At 45.4% G+C, this 20345-nt stretch overlaps 1 protein-coding gene across 1 annotated transcript in view; it reads right to left on the bottom strand.

Annotated features, from left to right (window-relative positions):
* Window positions 1-5192: 5192 nt before the first annotated feature.
* Window positions 5193-20345, bottom strand: part of KLB (klotho beta) — a gene marked incomplete at its 3' end in the record, with an annotated part of 41252 nt that continues 26099 nt past the window's right edge. The window contains exons 3-5 of the mRNA XM_080697590.1: window positions 16934-17202; window positions 7046-8189; window positions 5193-5581 (exon numbers count right to left, since the gene is read on the bottom strand). Coding sequence (XP_080553716.1) covers window positions 5193-5581; window positions 7046-8189; window positions 16934-17202 — 1802 coding nt within the window. The remainder of the gene's footprint in view (window positions 5582-7045; window positions 8190-16933; window positions 17203-20345) is intronic.

A 20345-nucleotide genomic window follows, 5' to 3' on the forward strand; every position in this document is an offset into this window, starting at 1 on the left:
AATGAGCCAAGTTTTCAAAACAGTCTGAGAGTTGAGGGAGGAGTTTCCAATTCTAGCATGATAGAAATTCTGAGACTGTCTGGGTATGGTTAGTAGTTGCTACTGGATTGATGCTGAGTGTGACCTGGAAACCTTGAGAGGTTGGATTTTTTTTTCCCCATTTAGGTGTGATAGATGAGTCTACTTCTCTCATAGGGAAGACTAATGAGCATCTGCTATGGCTATGAGTAAATGTGTGTTTTTCTCAACTTGGAAGTGTGGTGTGTGTGTGTGTGTGTTATATTTAAATTTTTTTTTATTGGTGTAAGTTTTGTGAATGGAAACATAACAAGTAATGTGCCTTTTTTTTTTCCTGGTGCTGGAGATGGAACCCAGGGGCATTCTACCTCCAAGCTATACCCCCAACCCTTATTTTTTTATTCTTTATTTTGAAACAGGATTTCACTGAGTTGCAAAGGACCCACTAAGCTAACGCTGGCTAACCATGATCTTCCTGTCTTAGCCTCCCAAATGCTGGGATTACAAGCATGTACCACCACACCTGGCTTTCATCCTATAATTCTTAAATCAGATTTGGTTGAATGTAAATAATCAGCATAAACCCATTTATTTGGAATAACATCGGAGATTAAGCATTTAGAAAGTACTATCCTCAGTTTTTTCCCAGGGGCTAATGTTCATTTGTGACATTTCCCTATAATCCCAAGATTCAGTGAAAGGTTTTGTTGAGTACAAATTTTAACATGTTAGATTTTAAGTTGATATTTGACCCCTGCAGCTATTCTCAGGGCTTTACTTGCCAGGACCTGTCAACATTTTTTGTTGGCTCTAGACAGTTAAGCTGAAGTATATTAGTCAATCTCCCAAGAACTAGAATGAACAGATGTGTGCCAACATGCCTGGCTTAAAATGACTTGTTTTATAAGCCTGAGTGTATTTTGATAAGTAGACGAACCAGGTTGAATATTTTCACATGATGGTTTAAAACCAGTATAATCTGAAAGTGGCAGCAACTTTATGGTAAGGCAGTAAGTTTTAAAAAGTAGGAACATGTTTCTAAGCTTAATTCTTGACATAAATGTATTAAAAATAGCAAAGGTTAGTGTTGCATGTAAGCATATACACATTTGGACCAAAAACCAGTTTAGAGAACGAGAGACCCTATCTCAAGGGACTGGGGATGGAGCTCAGAGTGCTCCTGGGTTTGGTTGCATGTATATGTATGATTAAGTTAGAAAATGCAAGATGCTGTGATCAAGTGAGGACTGGAAAGATTACCTCATTCCTATGGCCAATTGCATTTCAAGACCTTAATGCTGCTGGGTGTGGTGGCACAGGCTTACAATCCTAATATTTGAGAGGCTGTGACAAGGATTGCAGGTTTGAGGGGAGCCTCAAGTAGGGAGACTCATCAACCTAGTGAGAGTTTCTAAATAAAACTTTGCTGGGGGTGTATCCTGTAGATAGAATGTCCTGGGTTTAATACCTAGTGCTACCAAAATAAAGTCACTAGGTTGTGCGTGGTGATGCACGCTTGTAATCCGCGCTTGGGAGGTGGAGACAGGATTTCGCAGGTTTGAAGCCAGCCATGCTGGCTTAGACCCTGTTTCCAAATTTTAAAAAAAAGTATAAAAATAGGTCTGGGAGCGAAGCCCAGAGGTAAAAGGGTTTCCAGGAACCCCAGTACCACCAAAAAAAAAAAAGTCACTAAATTAACAAGATGCTCAAGCAATACTAGGGGTTTTCACTGAAGCTCTTGGGTTAGGGTGAGTCCATGCGGTACAAAGGGGAAAAGACAGCCAAGTGATTTCGGGGCGTTTAGTGCTGGGAATTGAACTCGGTGCTTCAAGCACATGGTAAGCACTCAAATCTGTAGCTCCTGCCCCAAGCAATTGTTTTAAATGACTTAGCTTTTTTTTTTTTTTTTTTTTTTTTTGTGGTACTGGGGGTGAGCCCAGGGGCATTCTACCTCCAGACTACGCTCCTAACCCCCCTCCCATTTTTTCTTTTTTTTTTTTTTTGCTGAATGTTGCTAGGTTGCTGAGGCTGGCCTCAAACCTGCAATCATCCTATCTCAGCCTCCCAAGTTGTTGGAATTACAGGAGTGTGCCACCAAGCCCAACGACCTACTAGAGCTACTTTCCTTGACTCCTGAATTCAAGGACAGGGCAGACAGTGGCTAGCTACTGTGTAATGAGTGGTTATTGAATGACCTGAAGAAAAGATAGGTATAAATGAGCACACATTCAAGTTTTGTCTCCAGTGTTTAAAAATATTCTATGAACATTTCATTTTAAAAAGTCAAACTCAGCCCGGTGTGGTGGCCCATCACTGTAATCCCAGTACTTGGCAGGCTGAGAAAGGAGAAACATAGGTGCAAGGACAGCCTCAGCAAGGGGTGAGATTTACCAACCTTGTTTCCAAATAAGAAATGAGGCTGGAGGTGTAGAACAAAGGTAGAATGCCTCTGAATTCAATCTCAGTACCACACATACAATACAAAGTGCCTTTTTGCCAGTCATGATGATATAGCCAGTTTGTAATCCCAGCATTCAGGAGGCTGAGACCAGAGAATCAGTTTGCAGACAGCCTCAGCTACTTAGTATAGGTCCTTGGCAACTCAGTGAGACCCTGTTTCAAAATTAAAAAAAAAAAAGGCTGAGTGTGGTGGCACACACACTTGTAATCCCAACATTCAGGAGGCAGAGACCAGAGGATCCCAGTACTTGGAAGGCAGAGACTAAAGGATCACAAGTCTGAGGCCAATCTGGGCAACCTGTCTCAAAAAATAAAAGGGCTGGGAATGTAGCTAGAATTCCTAAGTGCTGAATCTTATTTGTCACTGCACAAAAATCAGGGAGGAAGAGATGGTGCCGATACACTTTGAGGGGAAATTGCTATTCCTTGAGGTTTACTGCCCTGTCTTTGCAGACTGTGTCTAATTCTTTATCTTAGTCCTATGATCTATAAATTAAAGGAGTTACTTCCAGGAGCATTCTACCTCAGCTATACCCCCAGCCCTATTTTATTTTTTATTTTGAAATGGGGGTCTCGGCCAGTTTGTAATCCCAGCATTCAGGAGGCAGAGACCAGAGGATCACAGTTTGCAGACAGTCTCAGCTACTTAGGGAGACGCTGTTTCAAAAAATAAAAAGACTAAAAAATATGTAGCTCAGAAGTAGAATGACACATTCCATCCCCAGCTTTGGGGGGGGGGTAAAAATAGGGCTGAGGGTGGTGTAGTAGCTTGGAGGTACAATGCACTTGGGGTCCACCCCCAGTACCACAAAACAAATGTGGTCTCACTAAGTTACAAAAGGCCTCATTAAATTCATGAGGCTGGCCACAAACCTGCAATCCTGTCTTAGCCTCCCAAGTACTGGGAACATGCACCACCATGCCTGGCTCTTTTTTTTTTTTTTTTTTTTTTTTTGCGGAACTGGGGATGGAACCCAGGGGCATTCTACCTCCGAGCTATACCCCCAGCCCTATTCTTTACTGTGAAGCGGGGGTCTCACTGAGTTGCAGAGGGCTTCGCTAAGTAGCTGAGGCTCTCCTTGAATCGTGATCCTGTCTCAGCCTCCCAAATGCTGGGATTACAAATAATTAGAAATAATAATAAACTGGGCATGGTGGCACATGCTTGCAATCCTGGGACTTGGGAGGTTGAGACAAGAGGATCTACTTGTTCGAGGACATTCTCAGTAGTGAGACTGTTCAAAAATAAAATAGGACTGGGAGTATTGGCTCAGAGTTAGAACACCTGGATTCAATTCCCAGTACTACATACACACAAAAATAAAAACTCATCAATTTAGATGTTTTAGAAATGCCTTTTTTTAGCCGGGCGTGGTGGCGCACGCTTGTAATCCCCAGGCTTCGGAGGCGGAGACAGGAGGATCACGCAGGTTCGAAGCCAGCCGCGCTGGCGTAAGAGACCCTGTTTCAGAAATATAAAAATAGGTCTGGGAGTGTAGCCCGGAGGTAGAAGGGCTTCCAGGAACCCCAGTACCACCAAAAAAAAAAAGCCTTTTTTTTTTTTGAGAATCATTAAGATTGATGCGCATTAAGTCTGGTATAACTGGCTACAGAAAAGTACTACTTACCCTATTGTGTGTTTGCTATTTGAGAACACGACTTGAATGTGAAAGCACCTTGTTAGAAGTGACAGAATATGTTGCTAACTAGTTTATAGGATAATTTTAAATCTATGCTACAAAGTCTAACAAAACGAATTTTACTTTTTTTTTTGAATATTGAACCCCACGGGTATTGGGGGGGGGGTTCTACCTCTGGGCTATGTGCTCAGCCCCGTTTTTTTTTTAATTATCATTATTTATTTTGAAATGGTCTTACTAAATTTCTGCCTGTGATCCTCCTGTCTCAGCCTCCCAAATGCTGGATTTCCAGGTCTCACTACTACACCTGACTACAAATTTCATTTTTTTATTTTTATTTTTTTGTGGTACTGAAGATTGAACCCAGGGGAATTGTGCCTTCAAACTACATCCCAGCCTCCCCCACCCCACACACACACATAGAGTACTGGGGATTGAACCCAGGGGCATTTTACCTCTGAGCTACACCCCCAGCCCTATTTTTTATCCTTTATTTTGAAACAGGGTCTCAATATGTTGCAGAGGGCTTCACTAAGTAGCTTAGGCTGGCTGCAAACCTGCAATCCTGTCCCAAGTGGGATTACAAGTGTGCCACCATGCGTGGCTCCCAGCCCTGTATATGTTTTTTGTTTTGAAGCAGGATCTCAGTAGGTTGCTGAGAGTCTCACTACTTGCTAAAACTATCCTGGAACCTGTGATCCCCCTGTCTTGGCCTCCTAAGTACTAAGATTACAGGTATAGTTATCTCGAGTAGAGCTACTGGTATTTAGAGAAGAAAGCTAGAGAATAATGATGGAAAACAGCTTATCACACTTCCTGAAGCAATGTATCAGATAATCCTCACAGCTTACTGTCAGGGTGTAGTCTTACTCTTTACCTCCAAGAACTGAATTTACCGGATGTCACACCTAAGGGGAAACTTCCTGGAACCCATTGAGTGACACTGTCATCACCTTGGTGACTGCCATATCTCAAATTGTCTTCTTTCTATATAATACAGGTATACTGTAAGTTAACCAGTATCTGGACCTGGAGTGAACTTTTTAAGCTATCATGATGACAAATACAATCACTTTAGCTAAGGACTCTCTTGCGGCCTTTCTTTAACGGTATGTTTTGTAAGTTTTTTGTTTTCCAAAATTTTCTTCTCTTTCGCCGGTGAAAAATGGTGATTGCTAACAGTAGAATCATGGTGGAGAAGAAGCAACAACCAAAAAATATCAGCGGTTTCTTCTGCAGGAAAAATGAACAGATGGTGCACTCTGGGCTTCGTGGAGTCTGACTGCATCCAAAGCTACTGTTCTCAGGAGGGAAGCCACTGCTGCTGATGAGTTTGTTGTAAAACTGTATGGAGGATTTAGCTTTGAAATCAGATGTGAAGAATCCAAATCTGGGCTTGGATTTTTCTTCAGTCAGTTTGAATGCATAATAGCCTTTGATTTTGACTTTATCAATAAGGTATGCTGAAAAAATAACAGAAATGAACATCATTAATCAAAATGAACCATGAAGTCTCTCTTTTTTCTTTTTGTGGTACTGGGGATTGAACCCAGGGGTATTCTACCTCTGAGCTATGCCCCAGCCCTATTTTTTATTCTTTATTTTGAAAGAGGGTCTCACTAAGAAGATAGGGCTGACTGCAAACCTGCTATTCTCCTGTCTCAGTCTTCCAAGTATTGGGATTACAGGCATGTGCCACCATATGGGCAAGAATTGTTGGGTAAAAATTTAGTTTCCATTGAAACAAGCTAAAATCCTAAAATCATGTCCATAGAAGCTTTTTTTTTTTTTTTGTGGTACTGAGGATGGAACCCAGGGGCTTTTACTCCCAGAATATATATATATATATATATATATATATATATATATATATATATATATAATTACTACGGTTCCTGGTAATCTTTCTACCTCCGAGCTACACTCCCAGACCCATTTTTTATATTTTTATTTGGAAACAGGGTCTCTTAAACCAGTAAGGCTGGCTTAGAACCTGTGCGATCCTCCTGTCTCCGCCTCCCAGGCGGCGCTGGGATTACAGGTGTGCGCCACCACGCCTGGCTCCAAATAATTTCTTTTTAAAAGGGCTGGGGGCCAGGCATGGTGAAAAAGAAAATTTAGGGCTAGAGATTCAGCTCTATAATACAGCCAAACTGGGTGCCCTGGGTTTGGTAGGGAGTGAGGAAGGAAGAAAAGAGAAGGGAAGGAAAGAAGGAATGAAGGGACAGAGGAGGGGAAGAAGGAAAGAAGACATGAAGGATGGAAGATGGAGGGAAGGAAGGAAGAGACTAAGGGAGGAAGGAAGAGATGGAGGGAGGGAGGAAAGACGGACTTAGATACTAAAGCATATTATGGCATGAGCTCAATTGTATTAATAATGCCTGGCAGGCACTCTGAAATAAGTAAGCCACAATATCAACAGTGCTGCGGGGCGTGGTGGTGCACGCTTGTAATCCCAGCCTTCAGGAGGCTGAGACAGGAGAATGGCGGTTCACGGACAGCCTCAGCTACTTAGGCACTTTGCAAGTCAGTGAGACCCTTTTTCAAAATAAAGAATTAAAAAAATAGGGCCGGGGATGTAGCTTGAAGGTAGAATGCCTCTGGGTTCCACTCCCAGAACCGCAAAGAGAGGGGGAAAAAAAATCGACGGTGCTTGTCTTGGGGAGGGGGGAGATTCCAGGTGATTTTTTTGTGGGGGGGGATGGTACTGGGGTTCCTGGTAGCCCTTCTACCCCCGGGCTACACTCCCAGACCTATTTTATACTTTTTATTTGGAAACAGGGTCTCTGAAGCCAGCGCGGCTGGCTTCGAACCTGCGCCATCCTCCCGTGTCCGCCTCCCAGGCGCGGGGATTACAAGCGCGCGCCACCACGCCCGGCTCCAGGTGATTTTTTTTTTTCCTTCCTCCATCGGGCGCCCCGCCGCACCTTTGAGCGCCTCCTGCACGTGCCTCTCCAGGTAGTAGCTGCGCAGCCGGTCGTCGCGCGGCGCCTGGTCGTCCACGCCGTTGGCCGTGATGTACACGTCCAGGTCGCCGTAGCGCTCGCGCACCCAGCGCAGCAGGCGGCGCTCGCCCCAGGGCACCACGGCCAGGCGCGACGGCGAGCGCAGGCGCGTCACGTCCTGCAGGAACTGCACGTCGCGGTCGGCGCCGGGCCGGCCGGCCGCCTGCGGCTGGTGCATCACGAAGCGCGTGGTGAAGTGGTTGAGCGCGCAGAAGTCGGCGGCGCCGCGCAGCAGGCGGCGCTCGGCGGGCGAGAAGCGCGGCAGCGCCGAGCCGCCCAGCCCGCGCCGCGCCCGCGCCGCCAGGTGCTCGCGCATGGCGGCCGGGTAGTCGCCGCTCTTGAAGAGCGGGTCGGCGAACCAGGCGATCTCGAACTGCAGGAAGCGCTCGGCCGCCGCGCGGTGCGAGGCGGCGAAGGGGTTGGCGGGCTCGGCCCAGTCGGCGTGCAGCGCCAGCGACACGGCCCCGCGCTGCGCGCGCCGGAAGCGCCGGTCGTACAGCCGCCAGGCGCGCGCATGCGCCAGCAGCAGGTGGTGCGCCGCGCGGTACGAGTCGTTGCCCGCGCGCTCGAGCGCGTCGCCCAGCCGGTTGGGCTCGTTGATGGTGATCCAGAGCTTCACCAGGTCGCCCAGCTCGCGGAAGCACAGCCCCGCGTAGTCCTGGAAGGCGCGCGCCGTGGAGCGGTTGAGCCAGCCGCCGGCCCGCAGCAGCGGCGCGGGCAGCCCGGGCCGCGCGTGCGTCGGGTGGTACAGCGTGACCATGGGCGCCACGCCGCGCCGCAGCGCCTCGCTCGCCACGCAGCGGTAGTAGCGCAGCGCCTGCCGGTCGGCCGCGGCCGGGTCGCCGGTGGGCAGCACCGAGGCCCAGTCCAGCGCGAAGCGGAAGTGCGTGACCTTCATGCGGACCAGCATCTCCAGCTGCTGCTTGATGCTCACGAAGTCGGTGCACTGCGCCGGCCGCGTGCGCAGCCGCACGCCGTCCACGCGCCGCAGCAGCCTGTTGCCCGTGGCGTTCCACACGTACAAGTGGGGGTCGGTGAACTGCGGGGACGAGGCCGTGGACTCGGGCTGCGGGGAAGAAGCACGGTCAGGAAAAGTCAGGAGGGCCGCCGGGGACGCCGGGCCTACAGCCTCAGAGCACGAAGGACCTGGCCGGAGTCCCAGCCTTCGGGAGGCCGAGGTCGGAGGGTCGGCTCGCGGACAGCCTCAGCTATTTAGTGAGGCCCTTCACCACCCTGTTTCAAAAAATAGGAAGCCGGGCGTGGTGGCACACGTTTATATAATCCCAGCATTTGGGAGGCTGAGACCAGAGGATCGTGGTTCGTGAACAGCCTCAGCTACTTAGTGAGGCCCTGTTTCAAAACAAAGCATAAAGATAGGAGCCAGGCATGGTGGCGCACGCTTGTAATCCCAGCATTTGGGAGGCCGAGACCTGAGAGGATCGCCGTTCGTGGACGGCCTCAGCTATTTAGTGAGGCCCTTTGCAACTCAGTGAGACCCTGTTTCGAAATAATAAAAGCCAGGCGTGGTGGCGCACGCTTATAATCCCAGCGCTTGGGAGGCAGAGAAAGGAGGATCACTCAGGTTCGAAGCCAGCCTCAGCTACTTAGGCCCTGTTTCCAAATAAAGTGTAAAATAGGTCTGGGAATATAGCCTGAGGTAGAAAAGCCCCTGGGTTCCACCCCCCCAGTAACACACACACACACACACACACACACACACACACAGAATAAAAAATAGGGCTGGGAGTGTAGCTCGGAGGTAGAAGTGGGTTCCATCCCCAGACCCCCCCCCCAAAAAAAAAAAAAAAAAAAAACACCGACTATGAGGAAATAAATGTTGCAGATGTCCTCCATAATGACCCCTGTGTTCTGGCTGTTCTGGTGATGTCAGAAGGCCTGGTGGAGGATAATCCTCCCCTCTAGCCCTAGGACTCTCCAGGGAGACCAGGAAACAGAGAAGAAACCACACCAAGGGTTTGGAAAACAAGTCGTTTGAGAAAAGATCAGGAAGCTTTTTCCAGCTCATTTGACCTAAAGACGCAGGTTACATAAAGTTATAGTAGGGTCTCATGCGATTTGGTTCAAATGCACCAGGAAATTGCCCTGGTACCCTCAGTTAAAAGCAGTTCTAAAAGGTGGATGCTAAGCCCTGTCATAAATTGAAGGCAAAGGTAAAATTCCTGTTGTAAGAGGCGGTTGCTAGATCAACACTGGAGGTAGAGGGGCTGATCTTGCAGCCACACTTCCTAAAAGAGACGAGTGGCCTGGGGCCAGCCACTGGCCCCTTGCCTTTGCTGATGTGCCTCTCTGCTCTTCCTAGGAGCACATCTGCATTGGGAAGGCCTCCCCCAGCCCTGTGAGAACAGCCTCTGTGCATCCACCAGGAGAGTGCTGATTCTTTCTCTATGCAAACAGCTTAGGTTATGAGAGGAGAGGACAGTGAAATACCCCCAGAAACTGCCCAGGGTGGCGCCTGGGACTCATAGTGTCCCATTACAGAGTCCTGCCTCCTCTCATCTGCTCCTTGAAACTCAGACATGACAGCCATACAGAGGCAGTATGGTCTCGCCACTTTCCAGGGGTGTCAGGGGGACTGAGTGCTCTGGGAAAGGGCTCTGTCCAACATAAGGCAGTCATAACCTGGGTTTAGTTTTTTTTCCGGCTGCCATAATTGCCTTCAAGGCCCTTGAGTCTAAAACAAAGGGTTGTTTTTGTTTTTTGTGGGTTTTTTTTTGGTGGTACTGGGGGTGGAACCCAGACGCTTTCTACCTCCGGGCTCTACTCCCAGACCCATTTTTATATTTTATTTGGAAACAGGGTCTCACTAAGTTGCTGAGAGCCTCACTAAGTAGCTGAGGCTGGCTTTGAACCTGTGCGATCCTCCTGTCTCAGTCTCCCAAGTGCGGGGATTACAAGCGTGTGCCACCACGCCCGCCTAAACAAAGGGTTTAAGAAAAACATTTAAGATTAAATTTAAGAATAAGAAGGCAGAGCCGGGCATGGTGGCGCACGCTTGTAATCCCAGTGCTTGGGAGGCTGAGACAGGAGAATCTCAGGTTTACAGCCAGCCTCAGCTATTTAGTGAGACCCTCTTTGACTTAGTGAGATCCTGTTTCAAAATAAGGAATAAAAAATAGGGCTGGATGTGTAGCTTGGAGGTAGAGTGCCCCTGGATTCAGTAAAACACACACACACACACACACACACACACACACACACACGCACCTGGGAAAATGATAATTAACCTTTGGTAAATATTTTCCCTCTAATTGTTTTCTCGTGTGTCATCTTTTATAGTCTAATTACAAAACCATAATACTGCCCACTTGCCATCTGCCAACCAGTTAACATTAAACTGAGGGAACATTGACCATGTGGGCATGGAGTTAAATCTAATTTTTTGAGTGAAATCCTTCTAGCCTCCATAGCCAGTTTCAGTGTGTGTGTGTGTGTGTGTGTGTGTGTGTGTTCAGGGTCTCACCAGGTTGATGAAAACCTACAATCCTCCTGTCTCAGCCTCCCAAGTACTGGGCTTACAAGCATGTGCCACTATATCCAGTCAGTTTGAGTGGTTTTTATTTTATTTTATTTGCATACTGGGGATGCTCTGAGCTACATCCCCAGTCTTTTTTTTTTTTTTTTTTTTTGGTGGTGGTGGTACCCAGGGGCTTTCTACCTCCAGGCTATACTCCCAGACCTATTTTATATTTTATTTGGAAACAGGGTCTCACTAAGTTGCTGAGAGCCTCACTAAGTAGCTGAGGCTGGGGGTGTAGGTTGGAGGTAGAATGCCCCTGGGTTCCATCCTCAGGACTGAAAGAAAATAATATTAGCTAGTTTATTTATGGTACTAGGATTTAACCCAGAACTTTTCTACCTCTGAGCTATACCCCCAGCCCTATTCTATTTTTTTTGTTTGTTTTGAAACAGGGTCTTACTACATTGCTGAGAGTTTCTTACTAAATTGTTGAGGCTGGCCTTGAATCAGAGATCTCATGTCTCAGCCTCCCAAGCACGGGGATTACAAGTGTGTGCCACCACGCCCAGCTATCCCCAGCCCTGTATTTTATTCTTTATTTTTTGCGGGTCTGGGGATGGAACCCAGAGACATTCAACCTCTGAGCTATACCCCCTGCCCAATTTTTTATTCTTTATTTTGAAACAGGGTCTCACTGAGTTGCGGAGGGCCTCACTTAGTAGCTGAGGCTGTCCGCAAACCGCGATCCTCTTGTCTCAGCCTCCCAAATGCTTGGATTGCAAGCATGTGCCATGACGCCTGGCCTAGTTTTAGTGTTTTGAAAAGCTCAGAACACCATAGTATTGAAAAGATATTAGTAAGGTGGATATTAGTGGCACATGCCTGTAATCCCAGGACTTGGGAGGCTGAGACGTGAGATCTCTGATTCAAGGCCAGCCTCAAGAATTTAGTAAGAAACTCTCAGCTATGTAGTAATATCCTGTTTCAAAACAAAAAGTAGAATAGCTCTGGGGGTATAGCTCAGAGGTAGAAAGGTCCTGGGTTCAATCCTAGTACCATAAATAAATAATCTAGTTAATATTATTTTCTTTCTTTTTTCAGTCCTGAGGATGGAATCCAGGGGCATTCTGCCTCCAAGCTACACCCCCAGCCTCATTTTTTATTCTTTATTTTCAAACAAGTTTTCACTAAGTTGCTGAGGGTCTCATTAAGTAGCTGAGGCTCCCTGTGAACTGTGATCCTCCTGTCTCAGCCTCCCAAATACTGGGATTACAAGCATGCTCTACCATGCCCAGCTCTATTTTCTATTTTTCTAATGATACTGGGGATTGAATTCAGGGAGATTCTACCTCTGAGCTATACCCCCAGCCTGACTTTTTTATTTTGAAAAAGAGCCTTAAATTGTGGAGGGCCTTGACAAATGGTTGGCCTCAAACCTGTGATCCTCCTGTCTCAGCCTCCCAAGTACTGGGATTAGAGGTGTACACCACCAGGCCTGTCTAATGACACTACTTCAACCACATTCATTTGTGGTAGTGAAACAAATCAACATCCTGTGCCTTCTGGTGTGAAGCAGGGAAAAATGTACAGAATCATACAAATAGCATTCTTTCCAGAAATGGCTAACTGAATCTAATAAAGAAATAGAGAAATCTAAAACATCAGCCATTCCAGAATCAACCACTCTGTACTCTTCAAAATTGTCAGCCCACAAATTTGACCTAGACCTAATGGATTGCAGAATTCCCCTGCCCTATGCAATCAGTTCTTGCTCTTACAGCTAGGAGTGGGGTAACATTCCGGGGGCCCATTAATCACGGAGAATTGGTGGGTCTTCAACTAAAGGAGGAGCCTGCAGTTTGCATCTCCTACACAGGCAGGGGAAGAAATTTTTATATCTCCTGAGAACTTTCCTTGCTGGGTCTGGAATTTTGAGAAAGATAAACCCAGTACTGAAAAAAAAAAACAAGTTATTGTGTCAGGCATGGTAGCACATGCTTGTAATCCCAGTACCTGGGAGGCTGAGACAGGAGGATCGCAGTTTCAAAGCCAGCCAGGGCGATTTACTGAGGTCCTCAGCAACTTAGTGAGACCCTGTTTCCAGATAAAAAAAAATAATATAGGTCTGGGGGTGTAACCCAGAGGTAGAAGTCTCCTGGGTTCCATCCCAATTCCACACCGAGACAGGCAGATCGCAGGTTCAAGGCCAGCCTCAGCAATCCAGAAAAACTCTTAGCAACTTTGTGAGACCCGATAAAATAGGGCTGGAGGTGTAGCTCAGAGGTAGAATGCCTCAGGTTTCAATCCCCAGTTCCACAAAATATATAAGGTTCATATTAAGTTACAATAGGGACATGTGCTGTATAGAAAAATAAAACCAGGAAGGGAGACGGTGATAGGGATGGGGTTATGGTTTTTGGAGTGGGGGAAAGCCTGACTGAGGTGACATTTAAGCAAACATTGGAGAGAGGGGAGGAGCAAGATGTGTGTGGGGAGGCTCCGCTGGGAGATAGAGACTTCAGAAGACAGACTACCCAAAGCTACTAATCACTTAAATAAAGGGTTGCTAGACAGAACACAGGTTCAGGGCCAGCCTGTGCTACTTAGTGAGGCCCTCTGCAACTTAGTGAGACTCTGTTTCAAAATAAAGAATAAAAAATAGGGCTGGGGGTGTGGCTTAGAGGTAGAATGCCCCTGGGTTCAACCCCAGTTCCACAAAAAATAAACTGAGCGTGGTGGCACGTGTTTGTAATCCCAGCATTCAGGAGGCTGAGACAGGAGGATCGCAGTTCACAGCCTCAGCTACTTATTGAGGCCGTTTGCAACTCAGTAAGACCCTGTTTCCAAATAAAAAATAAAATAGGGTTGAGGGTACAGCTTGGTGGTAGAATGCCCCTGGGTTCCATCCCCAGTACTTCAAAAATAAGAATAAGAGAGCGACTTCCGGGAAGATGGTGACCGAGAAAAGTGGGGCTTAAGAGCCCCGCTAACAACCAATCTCTATTACCACAAAATCAGCGCCTTTCATAGCCAGAAAACACCATCACCAGAGAAACAAAAAAATCACCAGGCTCCAGAGAGAAAGCGGTCTGAGAACAGAGCTCAGAGCCACAGAGGAGATACACCGGCCTCACGCCCGAGGACGCAGCAGCAGCGCCATACTGCCGGCGGCAACGGCAAATTCACCGGATGGCTACAGCAAGCCGAGGTGAGCCGCTGCGGAACAGCCAGGTGGGATTTTTCAGCGCAGGGAACATCTAAAGCTCCCAGTGGCTGAGCTCAGCACATGCTGCAAGAACTCAGAGTGGAATTCAAAACCAAGAAGAAATAAGCCAGCCTCACGGCCGAGGGCGTGGCAGCAGCGCCATATTGCCACCGGCAGCAGCAGCAGCGAATTCAACGAGTCCAATACAGCTACATCTGCGAACTCAAGAACAGTGAGTCAAATTGCGGGCCACAGAGGAGAAATCCCAGTACTGTACTTTCTGGGACTTGACCCAGTGGGGGAGTGGCGGTGGCAGAGATATCACACCATAGGAGAACGTGCAACCTGGCACCCCCCATAGTTTAAAGCAGCCTCTATCAACTCCCTGGGTCGGAGACTCTGTGATACAACCCAGTAAAGGAGTAGTGGGGTCTGAGATACTACAGACTCGAGATCCAGAGCACCTTAAATGAAGTCATAGTGACCCAAGGGAAGAACCCAGAGAAGGCACAAACTTCCGAAATCATGGGAAAGAGGAATAACACTGGAGCAATGAATGCCCACAACCCCACAACATCAGAACCCGATAAAACAGAAAATCAGAGATTTCTAGAAGATCAAATCAGGAAAATAACTGTAGAAATAATAGAGGTGCTTCGAGAAGAACTCAGAGAGAGCCAAAAAGAGATAAAGGATGCAATTAATGAAGTAAAGGCCTCAATTCAAAGCACAAACAACCGATTAGACCACATGGAGAACAGAATCTCGCTCTTAGAAGATGATCATTCCAAAAATGAACGCATAGTTTCTAATCTAGAAAAAAATATCCAACAGCAGGAATCTGACATTGAAGAAATATGGGCCCATTTTAAGAGAGCCAACCTAAGAATAATTGGAATAGAGGAGGGAAAAGAAAGTGATACCAAAGGGATCAACAATCTCTTCAAGGAAGTACTAGCAGAAAATTTTCCAAACATAGAGCAAGAGGTTGATACACAGGTCCAGGAAACTTATAGAACTCCCTTTAGACAGGATCGGAGAAGAGGATCCCCACGCCACATAATTGTCAAAATGACCAATGTGGAAGCCAAGCAGAGAATCTTAAAGGCAACAAAAACAAAGGGCCAAGTGACATTCAGAGGCAAACCAATTAGAATCACTCCAGACTTCCCAAACCAAGTCATGAGAACCAGAAGGGCTTGGAGTAACATATTCCAAACTCTGAAAGAAAACAACTTCCAGCCAAAAATTTTCTACCCAGCAAAACTTTATATCAAATTAGATGGAAAAATAAGAAGCTTCCATGACAAACAGAATCTGAAGGAATTTATGTCTTCAAAACCAGCGCTAGAGAAAATACTCAAAGAGATTAACTACAAAGAAGAAATAGGTAACACACACCAGAACCAGAGAAACAAGATTTTCCATCCAACAAACAACTAAGATTGGTTATCTGTGGAGATTCATTATTTATGTTAGTCTTTTACCTATCTCTAAATTGTATTGTTTGCCTTTATTGTTGTTAATTTTTAGGATTTCTAGTTGGAATATTAATATACCTTCAGATATAGCATTTGGAAATATTTTATCCAATTCTATTAGTAACTGTTAACTCTGTTCACATTGTCTTTGGATATACAATATTTTTTTATTTTTTAGGGAGTTTGTATACTCTTCTGTTGCCTGTGCCATTGAAATCATATCCAAGAAATCACTGCCAATTTCAATGTTGTGAGGTTTTATGACCCAGATTTTCTTCTAAAAGTTTATAGTCTTAAGATTTATATTTAGGTCTTTTATCTATTTTGAGTTAATACTTGTATATGGGATTAGGTAAGGGTCCAATTTTATTCTTTTCCATGTAATTATTATTTTTCAACAATATTTAGTTAAAAGATTATTATTTCCACCACCAATGTTCGTGGAAACCTTGTCAAAAATAACTTGATAATATAGGGAAGAATTTAGCTCTAGGCTTGTATTTAACTCCAATGGTTTATATATCTGCCTTTAGAACAGTACTACACTGTTTCAATTATTGTAGCTTTATATGGTTTGAAATCAGAAAATATATATCTTCTAGCTTTGTTCTTTTTCAAGATCGTTTTGGGTATCTAGAATCCATATTCCATATTAGGATAGATTTTTTTCTGAAAAATAAATATATAAATATATGATAGTTTCACCTAAAAAAAAAGAAAAAAATATTCTCTGGTAAGAAAGAAAGCAAAAAGAAATATTGAAATGTTATCTTTAAGTCATCAAAAGCTTGGTATCAGACAAATGAAACTGTTATGTAAGATTATCATTTTTAATTTTGGATAAATTGCTATAATACTAGATGTCAACCACTAAGCCAAGCATGGGAAGGAGGGATGGGGAGGGAATGGGGTGGGGATCGGGTGGGGGCTGACTGGGCGATGTGTGTATGTATGTCTACAAAAGTTTGTATCCCACTATGATGTATGAATACAGTGCACCAATAAAATAAATTTAAAAAATAAGAATAAGAATAAAGTAAAAATAAAGGGCTGCTAATAATTAGCTTTGGCCAAGTAAAAATCTATAAGAAAAATCTTCTCATTTTGACCCTCTCTCTGAACAAATGTCTCACACAGAAACGGTTGTCAGATCAATCTGGAATGTGCCATCCCTAAAGACAGCCTTTTTTTTTTTTTTCAGTGCTGGGTATGGCACCTAGGGGCATTCTACCTCTGAGCTACACCTCCAGCCCTATTTTTTATTCTTTATTTTGATACAGGGTCTCACTGAGTTGCAAAGGGCCTTGCTAAGTAGCTGAGGCTGGCCGCGAATCGCTATCTTCCTGCCTCAGCCTCCCAGATGCTGGGATTACAAGTGTGTGCCACCACATCCAGCTCTGAAGACAGCCTCTTGGTCACTTCATCGCCATCACTGAGTGGCTTCTGGGCCAGAAATTGTCTAAGTAATGTTCCTCTCCCTCTCCCTCTTCCTCTCCTCCTCTTTCCCAGCTTCCGTCCAGCACCTGCTCATGACTACAGTAGTTGACATTACCCAACATCTAGCTCTTCACTGTCATTGAGTAAATGAGATAGAGCATCGAGCCCGGCCTCCCCCATTCATGGTTCACTTGGAAGTAGCCACTTACCTTAAGAACAGACTCAGTGACACCCCAGGAGAAGTCACAGGGAAACTGACCCTGCATATCTGGCGTGGACTCTTTTAAAGTAAAACCATTTTCTTGTATGATCTGTTTATAGTAATGTGCTGAGGACTTGGGTTCTCTTTCTTTCTGTTTACTATTAAAGTTCACATAAAATAATCCTCTGCGGATGGTGTAAGCATCCTGCCATTCAAAGCCGTCCAGGAGAGACCAGGCGGTGTAACCGAACACTCGTATTTCATCAAACCTGATCGCTGCACAGAGAAAAGAAAGCAGAGATGTACGGAAGGCCAGACACTCTAGTTTGTGTCGACAGTTTCACTGACAACGTGCCCCCAGAGAGCATTCTGTGAAACCATTTTTTTTTCCGAATTTACAAGTCTATCAAATTGAAAGATGCATGGCAATTTTGGGGTGTGGGTACTGAGGATTGAACCCAGGAGAATTCTACCTCTGAGCTATACCCCCCAGCTCTTTTTATTTTTTGCTTTGAAACAGGGTTTTACTACTTGCTTAGGCTGGTCTTGAACCTGTGATCTTCATGTCTCAGCCTTCCAAGTACTGGGACAACAAGTGTGCACCACCATCCCCTGGCTCATGGGAATTATATTTATCTAGAATGCTTCCCCCATGCACACCACCCCCAAAGCTAATTGGCACAGTTAAAGGGTCGAATTAGAACTAGTCCTAATATTTTGTGTGCAGATCTGTGTCAGGGGGCATGGTCATTTCTAGAATCCTCTGGGACCCGTACAGATGTCTGCAAGTTACCAAGAATTTCTCATTTCATGTTTGGGTTGGTTCCCATTTGGGAACAAACTATCCATTATATGAAACTGTCCTTCAGGGACTAAAAAACTCAGCTTCTAGAAGTAAATAAGGGCAAGTGGGAGTGAAGTGAGGGGACGAAAGATGCAAAGGGTTTTAAGAGGTTGAGAGCTGGCTGGGCAGGAGGGCAGGGCGGCTGGGCCTGGCGCTGTTCTTTCCTGGAGGGCACTATTGGGCAAGTGTGTCGGCCTCGGTTTTCTTCTTTGTAAGCAGAAAAGATGGGAAAAGATGATCTCTAAGAGCCTTTCTAGTGCATGCGTGTATGTGTGTGTGTGTGTGTGTGTGTGTGTGTGCGCGTGCACATGTGTATTACAGGGGATTGAATCCAGGGACATTCCACATCCGAGCTACACCTCCAGCCCTATTTTATTTATATATTACTATTGTTGTTGTTATCATTGTTATTTCATACTGGGGATTGAAAGGGCATTCTACTTCTGAGCTACATCCTCAGCCCTTTTAATCTTTTTTTTTTTTTTTTTTTTTTTTTTTTAATGGTACTGGAACCCTTCTACCTCCGGGCTACACTACCAGACCTATTTTTTATATTTTATGTGGAAACAGGGTCTCTTAAGCCAGCATGGCTGGCTTCGAACCTGCATGATCCTCCTGTCTCTGCCTCCCAAGTTCAGGGATTACAAGCGTGCGCCACCACGCCCGGCAGCCCTTTTTATCTTTTATTTGGAAACAGGGTCCTGTGAACTTGTTGAGGATCTTGCTAAGTTAGTGAGGCTGGCCTACCTCAGCCTCCCAAATTCTGGCACTTTGCCCTTCTAGCCTTAAAACTCTGATCCCATAACTGGTAAAGAACTGGGTAAAATTGAAACATGAACAGCAATAGTAGCAATAAAAACAGATATCCAAATTAGCCCTGAATGGTTTTTCTTAAAAGCTCTCATTTCTCTTATAGAAATGCTTCGTTTCTGCATTTTTGGGATTTATCATTGACATTCTTTTACTAAAAGGCAGAAAATCTGTGGCGAGAGATTCCAAGAAGATAAATATGTTTCAACTGCCCCTGGTTCTGTTGGGTTCTAAGGAGGGCTGGCATGGACGCCCTTCCAGTCCCCGTGCATTAGCCTTGACCCAGTGTCCTCTGCTCTGAGTCTTCGCTTGCTTGTGGCCCAGGGCCAGGCGTGGCTCTGTCTCCTGCTGTTTCTTCTTATAAGTCTGTGGTAGCAGATTTGCGGCAGGAGCTTGCTCTCCCTGAGGACCCTCCCTGAAGGCTCTCTCCTGCAGAACCTGGGATTTTCTTCTGGACTTCTAAAGAGAGCTACAGAACTTAAAAAGACCCACAGAGGCCAGGCATGGTGGTACATGCCTGTACTACCAGTACTTGGAAGGCTGAGACAGGAGGATCGCAGGTTCTCAGCCAACCTCAGCTACTTAGTGAGGCCCTCTGCAACTTAGTGAGACCCTGTTTCAAAATAAAGAATAAAAAATAGGGCTGAGGGTATAGCCTGGAGGTGGTACAATGCCCAATCCCCAGTCTGCAAAAAAAAAAAAAAAAAAAAAAAAGGTTAGCCTGGAGGAATAACTCAGAGGTAGAATGCTCTGGTTTCAACCCCCCAATACTACAAAAAATAAAAAATATGAGAAGTCTGGAATGGTGGTGCACTTGGGAGGCTGAGACAGGAGGATCACGCACATTCTAAGCCAGCCTCATCTACTTAGTGAGGCTCTCAGCAACTTAGTGAGACCCTGTTTCCAAATAAAATATAAAATAGGTCTGGGAGTGTAGCCCAGAGGTAAAAGGCCCCTGGATTTCATCCCCAGCACCACAAAATGAATGAATGAATGAATGAATGAATGAATAAAATTTAAAGAAATTTTAAAAATTACTTAGGCTTGTTTTTGGACTTTACATCATTCAGTCACATAATAGCAAGAAAGGATCAGAATTCCAAGAGGCATCTTAGAAGAAAGTATTATCGATAGGAAACTTTATACATATCTCTTATTAGCATTGTGTCCTTTATAAAGAATGAAACCGAGTTGGGCATGGTAGCACACACCTAAAATACTAGTGTTTGGGAGGCCAAGAAAGGAGAATAGCTGGTTTGAGGCCAGCATCTGTAACATAGCAAAACTCTCAGCCATCTCAGTGAGATCCTGTTTAAGAAAGAAAGAGAGAGACAGAGAGAGACAGAGAGACAGAGAGACAGAGAGACAGAGAGAGACAATAAATGAAGCATGATGGTGCATGCCTGAAATCCTAGTACTTGGTGGCTGAGACAGAAGAATCTCAGGTTCAGGCCAGCCTCAGCAATTTAACAAAACAAAAAAAAGGGCTTGAGGTGTATCTCAGAGGTAGAACTCCCCTAAATAAATGAATGTTCTGTCAACACTGAAAAATACAAAAAGTTCAACAAGAACAACCATTACATTTCAAAAGTGACTTTAAAACCGGGCATGGTGGTGCACACTTGTAGTCCCAGCATTTGGGAGGCTGAGACAAGAGGACTGCAGTTTGTAGCCAGCCTCAGTTACGACTTCGTGAGGCCCTTTGCAACTCAGTGAGACCCTGTTTCAAAATAAAGAATAAAAAATAGGGCTGGGGGTGTAGCTT

Source organism: Muscardinus avellanarius, assembly GCF_963383645.1.
Source record: "Muscardinus avellanarius genome assembly, chromosome: 6".
NCBI lineage: Eukaryota > Metazoa > Chordata > Mammalia > Rodentia > Gliridae > Muscardinus > Muscardinus avellanarius.